We start from the raw sequence: 10,573 nt of genomic DNA, 5'->3' as shown, positions 1-10,573 counted from the left end.
GTAACTGTCGAAATACAACTGCAGTGAATCCAGATTTTCCCTTAGAAAATCTACCTTCATAGGTTGGCAAGTGCCTTTAACTTTTATTCCTCTAATAAAGGAAGTTCATTAATACACGCCAAAAGAGTATAAAATGTATGTAAATTATTCAGCAAAACGTGCATTACTTGTTAATGTATTTGACAATCAATGGATTTGGATGATGGCAGATAACATTTAATATTTTCTTTTTGAACGTAACATTTAATATAAGAAAACAGTTTCCGGTAGTCCTAAAAAAAATCTAAACGACCAAATACAATGGACCAAATATTTTATACCCAATTGCTCATGTCTTTGAGTGAACGATTTTGATTTTCATCCAATTTTTAGTCTTCGAATTCACATATGAAACCAGAAGAATTTGACTAATATTTGTACAAAATTCATACTATTCAACCATATTTGATTGTGACAAATTTTTTCCTTAAAGCTTAACTTTTCATTTATACTTAAATTTGAAGTCAAACTATTCCTTACTGCTTTAATCAATAGAGTGGTACAAAATATTAGTAATAGATTTTTTTTGTTTACAAGAGGTAGTCCTATTGGTAATAGATTAATGATTGATGAATCGCTCAATAATAAGGAAATACCGAAATAAAAGAACCCGTGGTGGTTCCATTATATATATTTTTTTGATTTCCAATTCATAATTTTTTTTAACCACCGATTCATAAATTATCAATAGTAACAACCCTTTCCATACACATTATTTTACGCTTTAATTTTTCTTTTTTTATCAAATCACATCATATATTACATTTAACACTTATCTATTTTTTCCCCTATATTTCTCAAATGGTCTACACTTATTAATCATAAAATAATAATTTTTATTGAGTATATACTAATTTTTATTATTTTTTTTAACTTTCCACTTTATAGCCATCAAAGTAAGTGTATTTTGTATTCTATTGAGCGGTTCATGAATTAGGGCTAATACTAATATTTTCATATTTATGATCAATCATAAACAAAATTTATGAAAATACTAATAAAAAAGTTTTGATTAATAGTTAAATTAATCCTGAGTTTGTAAGCGAGTTTGATTTTAGTCCATCTGAAGAAAAATAATGTTTAGTGGCGGTCATTTTTACAATTACTTGCGGTTTATAACTGTTACTAAATGCTATTTTTTCTTCATATGGACTAAAATTAAATTCACTAACAAACTTAGAGATTAATTTAGTCACTAACCCGAATAAAAATTACAACAAAACCTGTAATTTAACTGTTTTGGCATTATTTTGAGCTTCTAATTAGTTTTGCATGTACATATTATCTCCACGAAAGGATTATTTAACTAATTAACCAAAAAATAATAACAGCAAGACTATTTTTTTAAGAAAAGTTAATGGTTAAATTAGCCCATAATTTTGTAAGCAAGTGTTTGACTTTAGTTTGAAAAAATCATGTTTAGTGACGGTTATTATTATAACTACTTGACAGTAGTTTTTGACCGGCCACTGAACATCATTTTTCCACTGAATGACTAATTTGACCATTAACTCAAAAGAAAAAAGAAAAAAAACAAAAAAGAAGTGAAGATCCAGATGAGTTATCTGGATTATGAACGATCAAAGGACCCAAATCTTCCACTGATTTGACGCGTGCCCTGATTGAAGCCCAAGCATCCCAACAACCCTTGCTTGTAAGGCAACATGGTCTTCTTCCTCATCTCCACTGAAGCAGCCCGGTTCAGCGTGTAATGCAACTCATGAGCCGAAACCGGTCCTCTCCTTCTCGAAACCGAACCGGAACTCTCCGTGGACCGAAAACTTGAACCGCTCACACCATCCTCGTGTTGCTGCTGCGCTATCGCGTACTTCCTCAGTGGATCCTTGTCTGTTGCTCTTCCCTCTGAAGCGCTCCGAAACAGTAGAAAATCTTTCAATCTCCATTTTCTGTAACCTTTCGCAAACGAAATCGATTGTAGGAATGAAGAAAAAGTTGAAGCTGCAGTTTCAGATTCAGTTGTTGTTGTTGTTGTTGTGTTGGTGATGGAATTATTGGAATTGTTGCTATTATTGTTGGTGGATTCAATTTGGTGGAAAACATTATGTGACTCGGAAACCGCTGATGCAGATCTTCTTCCACTTCCTATATGATGATTTGATGAAGATGATCGTGGTGGTGATGATGGAAGTGAGAACGATGAAGAACGAATTTGAATTATTTCTACTCTTTTGCTGCTTGTTCTTTGTTCTTTTTGAACGATTCTGTTAGGTTCTTTCTTTGATGCTGATTTCTTTGCGGTTTCGGATAAGGGGCGAATTTTCCCGCCATGGAAGAGTTCATCAGCGGAGAGGGAGGGTGGTCTGCCGAAGTCGCCGCTGAAGTCGAATTCGAAATTTTCATCGGCATCAGCAGCATGGTGGTTGGTGGTGGTGGTGGCGGCAGAGTGGAGGAAGAGAGAGTGGGTGGGGCTGGCGGGGGCGCTGAAGAAGAAGTTGGTAAAGCGTCGGGGGCTTGAAGGTGCGGTGGTGTAAGGGGAGGAGCAGTTGCTGTCGAAGTTGAAGTTGAAGTCAGGAAGAGGAGGTGGTGGAGGAGGCACTGCCACTGCTACTTCCATAGATCCTGTCTGTGTTTGTATTTGGTTTAGTTGAGTGATTGTGTCTTGTGTATATTGATTTTTACCAATTGGAATTGTGCTTTGTGGAAATGGTGCTGGTTGTTGCATGAGGTTGTGATATATAGAGAAAGAAAATGACAAAAACAAGGACTGAGAGGACAAGGGAAATCTGAAAGGAAGGGTAGAGGAAAGTGGATGCAGTTGGGGCCTGCAGAAAGAATTGACTACACAAAAACATGATTTAAAAAATTTGATACCAAAATGAATGAATATATCACTTAGTATTTTTTAAGTAGGGATTGAATTCAAAACTCACAATAAAGACAGAGACTAATTTGATAAGTATTTTATAGGGACTAAAAGCATATTTAACGTAAGAATAATGATATGAGGCACGAGAACTTCCATGCACGAGACCCACGACAAGTGCATTTTACCAATTTTTTTTTTGTCTTTTTATTTATTAACAATTTGAGTTGTTTTCCATAAAACATGAAACAACTTGTCGTGCTTTGGGTGTGCCAATTCCTTCGTGCTCTATAGCAATGCTCTTAACGTAATTATTTAAAAACTAATTTCGTACCACACACTTATGCCTAATCAATTAATTTCATGTGTGTATTTTCCATGAATTTTTTTGGTACAACAAACAGCCGAGCATTTTTATTTGACTATTCTAGAAGATTGTCGTCATTGGAGCCACCTCTTATAATTATTTTATTGTATATGTGCACTAAGCAATTTATTGTGTGAGATTTTATCTTTTACTAGTTTTTAAATAGTATTACATATTAATCAAAATATGCAAATTAAATAATTTTTTGCATCACGTGTCTGACTGTTCATTCTAACAAATATATACTCATTTTTCGTAGATATAAAAAGTTAAGAATAACTCTCTCAACATGTCGAGTACAGTGACCGAATAAATAAAATAAACGGGAAAAATTCAACCATTAAAGCAAAAAACTTCAAAATTCTCAAACACAAACCTCACAAGCATAAGAGCATGCTTTAACTCTAAACTTATCGTCATCATCAATTGGAGAGGTCTCCATTTGAAATCGAAAAACAACGGCATATTCAACTGAAATGGGATCCTATTTAGCCGCATGAAACCTACTTAAACAAAGACTCAACCCAACCAAGCAAACCAAAAGACCAACAACATAGAACAAAGAAAATGCCATAGAACCGAAACCAAGATCCTAAAAAAAACAGGAAGTTAATAAAAAGAGAAGACGATAAAGTCGAACGAGCACACAAACCCACTAACTAACGACATCGCCATAAAAGTTTCCAAACCATCTCCAGACCCGCAACAATCCTCAAAGAGAATTCCCAACCAAAACAATGCAGAAAGCGAATCGCTGAGGCTCGAAAGCAATCGTAGCCTCAAAGACCTCCACAATTGTTCGAGATACGATGAGATGTTTGACCAAATGGAATCCTATCAGCTGCATCACACCCTACGAGCAAGGACTCGTCCTCATCCCCATGAAACACCACTTCCATAATTGAAAACGACACCTCAACAAAAACCCAAAGCATATCAAAAAACCAAAAGTCACCAGCCACTAGAACAAAAAATCGTCGCTCACGAACTTGATGGAGTGCTCAACAAAGATGTAGAGAAGAAGCCAAACAACTACTCAAGTTACCCTCCCTCAACCCTAAATTCTCACCATTGCGACCCCAGACATCTCACATTCAAGAGAGGCGAGCGTATGACAGCCGAGAATGAAGGAGCATCGATTTTAACAAAGCAATTAGCCACTCATATATCATGGGTGTTAGTGTCCTATCTCTCATAGTGATCTTGAAAGATTGCTTTAATCCGATATTCCCTGTATTGGCTGATTCGTAGTGAAAAAGTACCTTTACTATCACTAAGGAACATAACCAATTGGTTAGTATGCACATGACAAAGCCCTTGAAGCTTCAAAATATGTTTTCCTTTCCGTTTGAGTTCTAGTATTTGTCCACTAGATGCATGATTGCTCTACATGCATGATTGCTCTCGGTTGGCTCATTCGCCCTGGAAGCTTTGGCTATTGGCTAACTTGTCTTTTTCGGCTACCAAAGTATTCATTTAAGATTTTTGGATACCAACAAACCCTTATTGAGTCGGCTATAACATCGACGCTAAACTAATACTAAAACAAATTTGGTATTGGCTTTTAGCTCATTAGCATCGGCTTTTGGCCCTCACTTATTAGTATTTATTTTGTAGTGGAATGAAATTATATTTCGAAGATCAGATTAGAATTCTGCTAATTTTAGTCATCCATGGAATTATTTCAGTTTTATTTTTTAAAAAAATCTAGATGGTTGTTCATGAGAAACTAAGAGCAACTCCAACGCTGGGCTCTTAGGCCAGCTGGAGTTGCTAAGAGCCGGCTCTTATTTTTTCCCTGCATTGGAGAGAGCCTTAAAGCTCTTAGCTACAGTCCATAGGCTCTTCTGCAAGAGCTCCTGCTTAATGAGCTCTTATATTAAAAAACGATTATTTTCTCTCACATGCTCCTCATCAACTACTTTCAGAGGGAAGAAACGGTAGAAGGGAAGAAGAAGAAGAACAGATTTGAAATAAACTAACACAAGAACAAAACCAAAATCAATTTTTTTAAAAAAAAATCCAAACTTTACAACCAAAATCAAACTTTTACACTGCAACTGATATTTACATAGGAAAAAAAAAAATTCTGAGCCTTGCATGTCCGATCTTGTTGAAAGGGAGACTTGAATGTGCGAAAAGGGGCTTCCTTTCCCCTGATCTGATCTGGTGGCTCTGATTTGGGTGGTGGTAAGTCGATTTGGGGGCGGTGAGGTGGATTTTGGCTGTGGTGGTGGGTGTTTGAGGCGGTGATGTGGGTTGGGTTTCGGTGGGGGTGAGGTGGGTTTTGGGTTTCAGTGGTGGTGAGGTGGGTTTTGGGTTTCAGTGGTGAGGTTGGGTTTCGGTGGGTTGGGTTTCAGTGGTGGTGGTGGGGTTGCAGAGGTGGGTTGGGTTTCAGAGGGGAGAAGAAGAAGAAGAGAAGAGGGGAGAAGAAGGGAAGGGGGTTTCGAGGAGGCAGGGGAGAAGAAGAGAAGAGGGGAGGAGAAGAAGAAGAAGAGGCTTTCGGTGGGTTGGGTTTCAGTGGTGGTGGTGGGGTTGCAGAGGTGGGTTGGGTTTCAGAGGGGAGAAGAAGAAGAAGAGAAGAGAAGAGGGGAGGAGAAGAAGAAGAAGAGAAGAGGGGAGGAGAAGAGGGTTTCGAGGGGGGGGGAGGGGGAGAGGCGGCTAGGGTTCACAAATGGGGCTCTTGATGGGTTTATATATAGGGTGACCTGCCCAGCAGGTCACCCTCCCGTTGTGGACCGGTTTCAGACCGGTTTTGACCGGCTGGAGCCGGTTTTTTAACCGTTTTAGGTTGTCTGACTGGTTTGGCCGGTTATCAGACCGTTTCTCTCCCATTTTCAGCTTTTATACATTATATATAGTGTGCACTTCATCATTTTACACATCAATTCAAAATGGATCACCAACATTATCAACAATACTATGATTTGTTGGACGATCAAACACTTCCCACCAATGAAAGTTCTCAACCTCCGCCGGTGTTACAACAAGGAAACCAACCTTCACAGGTGTTTCGACCTACGCCGTCATTTCCTCCTCACAACCAAGCGCGTCACACCCGAGGCAATTTTCAAATTTCTCAACACCAAATGTCTCCATATCCACCTCAAAACCAATCGCATCACCCCGGTGGCAATTTTCAAAATTATCAACACCAAATGTCTCCATATCCACCTCAAAACCAACCGCATCACCCCGGTGGCAATTTTCAAAATTCTCAATACCAAATGTCTTCATATCCACCTCAAAACCAATCGCCTCACACCGGTGGCAATGTTCATAATTCTCAGTACCAAATGTTTCCATATACATCTCAAAACCAACCACTTCACCCTGATGAAAATTTCACAAATCCACAATACCCCATGTATCCACCACAATACCAATTTCAAAGCCAAGCCCCTCCTACTGGTAGCACTGGTTCAAAAGTCTCTGATACACAATGTGAGGCTACGCCTGATGATACACAACACGAGGGTCTAGATGATATTGATCTTGAAGATGAGGATCAATCTTCTGGAAAGAAACGCACCAGATGGAGGGTTAAAGACGATTTACTTCTTGTTCAATCATGGCTCAACATTTCTAAGGATCCGACGGTGGGAACTGATCAAACGGCAGCAAAGTTTTGGGATAGGATCCGCGACCAATTTGATGAGTACCGTGACTTTGACACTCCTCCGAGGACAGGGAAGATGCTGAAATGTCGTTTTGGAAAATTGAGTAAAGATATTCAATTCTTTACCGGTTGCTACAACAAAGTTACCACTCCTTGGAAAAGTGGACACTCAGAGAAGGATATCATGGCTGAGGCGCATGCCCTATTTCAGGTAGACCATAAAAAAGATTTCACACATGAGAATGTATGGCGGATGGTGAAAGATGAACCAAAGTGGAAGGGACAATCAATGAAAACCAATTCAAGGGGACAAAAGAAGTCAGGAGCTGGCGCCGACGGAACATCGACTGACCCAAGTGCATCAATTGATTGCGACGAATATGAGGCAACACCACCAACAACTCGCCCGAAGGGCAAGAAGGCAGAGAAGAGAAAGGCCAAAACAACAGATACTGCGTCAAGTACTCTATCTTTTGCTCCTCACCCTGATGTGTTAGCCATGGGGAAGGCTAAAATGGAAATGATGGCAAATTTTAGGGAGATAAGGAATAGAGAACTAGATTTGCAACAAGCTGACCAACAACTGAAACAAAGTGAACTGCAATTGAGACAGGAAGAACTCAAATTTAAGAAGGCGGAGAACTTTCGGGCATATATGGATATCCTTAACAAGAACACATCTGGAATGAACGATGAGGAGTTGCGTACGCATAACGCACTACGTGCTTTCGCCTTAAGTGAACTAGGAATGTCTTAAATCTTCTTGTGTTTCTTAATGTGTATTAGTGATGTAATTTTATTCTTCCAATTTCTTAATGTGTATTGCATCAATGTTGTAACTTTATTATTCTAGCTTCTTCATGTGTACTGAATCAATGTTGTAATTTCGTTATTCTAATTTCTTAATTAGTATATTGTCAATGTCGTAATTTTATCATTCAAATTTCGTAATAAGTACTATGTCAATGTTGGGGAATATAGCCGTTGGGGAATATAGCGGTTGGGGAATATAGCCGTTGGGGATATAGCCGTTGGGAAATATAGCCGTTGGGAATATAGCGGTTGGGTAATATAGCCGTTGGGAATATAGCCGTTGGGAATATAGTCGTTGGGGAATATAGCCGTTGGGAATATAACCGTTGTTTCTCTTATTTATTCATGCCATATTTCATTCATTTCAACATTCAACAGTTCTTTCGTTCTCTCATCTTGTATTCCTCCTATCAAATTACACCAATATTTTGTCATTTGTGCCATATAATGGATCCAAACAATTTACCCGACTGGAACACATTTTACAACGAATGTGTGGAGGATTTTATGAATGACACGTTCGTTGAAGATATGATGCAGCAGGAGATGGAGTTCTATCAACAACAACAACAACATGCCAACACCGTTAGACCCAAGAAAACAAGAAGAGTAATAAAGAGAGATCGTGAAGCTGGGAACGAGCGGTTGATGAAGGACTACTTCTCTGAAAATCCTGTATACACGGAAGAGCTTTTCCGACGAAGGTTTCGAATGCGAAAGCATGTGTTCCTCAGAATTGTAGAGGCCCTTGGGTCTTATAACCCGTACTTTTTAATGTCCGTTGATGCAGTTGGAAGACAAGGTCTATCACCATTACAAAAGTGCACCGCCGCTATTCGTATGTTAGCGTATGGATCACCTGCTGACAGTGTTGATGAATACGTTAGAATTGGTGAAAGTACTGCAATTGAGTGCTTAAAGAATTTTGTAGAAGGTGTGTGTGAAGTATTTGGTGGGCAATACTTGAGGCGTCCAAACGAGGAAGACATGACACGCCTACTTCAATGGGGGGAGTCTCGTGGATTTCCAGGTATGTTAGGTTCCATTGATTGTATGCATTGGGAATGGAAGAATTGTCCAGTTGCGTGGAAAGGTCAATACACCCGAGGTGATCATGGAAGACCCACAATCATGCTTGAAGCAGTGGCATCACAAGACTTGTGGATTTGGCATGCATTTTTTGGCATTGCAGGCTCAAATAATGACATTACTGTGCTAAACCAATCTCCGGTGTTTAATGAGGTTTTGCGTGGAGCTGCTCCCATGGTGAAATTTAGAGTGAATGAAACAATGTATCACATGGGATACTATCTAGCAGACAGTATCTATCCCGAGTGGGGTACATTTGTGAAGACCATCCCAATGCCACAAGGAGAAAAAAAACAAAAGTTTGCCAAAAGACAAGAAGCAGCAAGAAAGGACGTGGAACGTGCATTCGGAGTGCTCCAATCTCGGTTTGCGATTGTCCGTGGTCCATCACGCTGGTGGCATCCGAATGACATGAAGTCAATCATCTATGCTTGCATCATATTGCATAACATGATTGTTGAAGATGAGCGCAACACGTACAAAGGTAATTTTGTTTATGAGCAGGTCAATAATGACATATCGGATGCTGAAGTATTAAGCGGTCCTATTCCCGCTTTTAGAAATATGTTGGAAAGGAGAGCACATCAAATTGAAAAGTCAATCCATCGCCAACTTCAAGCAGACTTGGTGGAGCATATCTGGGACCTTCCTGAAATCGATAATAATGAAACTTAATCTTCACGCCTTGATGTGTATTTCGTTTCAAATGTATTGTTGTTTATTTTTCATTCTCATGTATTTCCTTTCGTATTTATTTTGTTAATGTAATGTATTAAGGTCTCTCTTAGGGATTGTTGTACTCTTTTTCCTTCACTAGGCTTGTATCCCAATTGGGCTTTTCCTAGTAAGGTTTTAATGAGGCTCTCTCTCTCAAGTTTGGCTCTCTTTTATTTCTATAATTCAATACAATGTACTTTTTTTAAAATTTTAGGAAAATTAATTTTAAATTAAATTAGTATAAGTAATAATTAAATTAATTTTTAGTTGAAGTATTGATATACTATTAAATTTTAAATCTAAATTAGGTGAAAATAAATATCATTATTTAATGTTGTATGGTGGGACACAGTGGGACCCTTGTAATAGTAATTTAAGAGCCCATGCATTGGAGCAAAATCTGCTTCAGGCTCTTAGCAGGCTCTTAAGTCTGACGTGGCACATGAATAGTGTAGAATAGTGCTGAATAGTGTATAAAAGCCCAAATAAGAGCCTAATCATTGGAGTTGCTCTAAGTTGTAATTTGTTGACGTAGTAGAAAATCACGTTTTCTTGTATTGTACTGAATTTAATACATTGCACTTGAAAAATTGACAAAATTAGATTATGAAATTAAAACATGTGATGTTACACAAATATATCCACACATAGACAATTGTTAGATCTTGTTATTTGTTGACTATTGCGCATGAAGCATGACGTTTGCGCCAAATAATTATGGGGCAATGCGTTGTCTTTTTTAGGCCATCCGCCATGAGAATCGTTACATGGTTTTTGAATCTTAAGTTTTATATCTTAGTTAACCACTAAAAAACAAGAATATATATGAATCGTCATCATATTGAGCTAGCTGGCTACACATTATCTTAGAAAGGGGTTATATTAAAGATATTGTTATTCGGACTCCCGATAGTTATTCAGACGCCCTTTAAAGTGTAAAAATATTTAAATACCCTTAATAAAATATATGATATGTTATATACGCACTTTTAAAGTGCGGCCATAACGCACTTTAGAGGTGCGTCTATAACGAACTTTAAAAGTGCGTAAGTAACATACTTTTAAAAGTGCGGGCAAATTTTTTTTTATAAATGGTCTTTTAAAA

General features: G+C 38.2%; 3 protein-coding genes across 3 annotated transcripts; 2 read left to right on the top strand and 1 right to left on the bottom strand.

Moving 5' to 3' along the window:
* Positions 1-1,265: 1,265 nt before the first annotated feature.
* On the bottom strand, positions 1,266-2,822 carry LOC130737403 (uncharacterized). The gene has a single exon (XM_057589158.1). It carries the CDS (start codon positions 2,720-2,722, stop codon positions 1,610-1,612), a length of 1,113 nt encoding a protein of 370 aa, XP_057445141.1. The 5' UTR covers positions 2,723-2,822; the 3' UTR covers positions 1,266-1,609.
* Positions 2,823-6,457: 3,635 nt separating this feature from the next.
* Positions 6,458-7,606, top strand: LOC130735909 (glutathione S-transferase T3-like). Its single transcript, XM_057587781.1, has one exon. It carries the CDS (start codon positions 6,458-6,460, stop codon positions 7,604-7,606), a length of 1,149 nt encoding a protein of 382 aa, XP_057443764.1.
* A 503-nt stretch (positions 7,607-8,109) lies between these two features.
* Positions 8,110-9,625, top strand: LOC130735908 (uncharacterized). Its single transcript, XM_057587780.1, has one exon. It carries the CDS (start codon positions 8,110-8,112, stop codon positions 9,424-9,426), a length of 1,317 nt encoding a protein of 438 aa, XP_057443763.1. The 3' UTR covers positions 9,427-9,625.
* The last annotated feature ends 948 nt before the right edge of the window (positions 9,626-10,573 follow it).

Source organism: Lotus japonicus, chromosome 2 (genome assembly GCF_012489685.1).
Source record: "Lotus japonicus ecotype B-129 chromosome 2, LjGifu_v1.2".
Lineage (NCBI taxonomy): Eukaryota > Viridiplantae > Streptophyta > Magnoliopsida > Fabales > Fabaceae > Lotus > Lotus japonicus.
This window is presented reverse-complemented; position numbering and strand designations above follow the sequence as displayed.

Bases quoted from the DNA above. Each gene is read 5' to 3' on its own strand.
- LOC130737403 (XM_057589158.1), bottom strand. From the start codon at position 2,722: ATGCAACAACCAGCACCATTTCCACAAAGCACAATTCCAATTGGTAAA.
- LOC130735909 (XM_057587781.1), top strand. From the start codon at position 6,458: ATGTCTTCATATCCACCTCAAAACCAATCGCCTCACACCGGTGGCAAT.
- LOC130735908 (XM_057587780.1), top strand. From the start codon at position 8,110: ATGGATCCAAACAATTTACCCGACTGGAACACATTTTACAACGAATGT.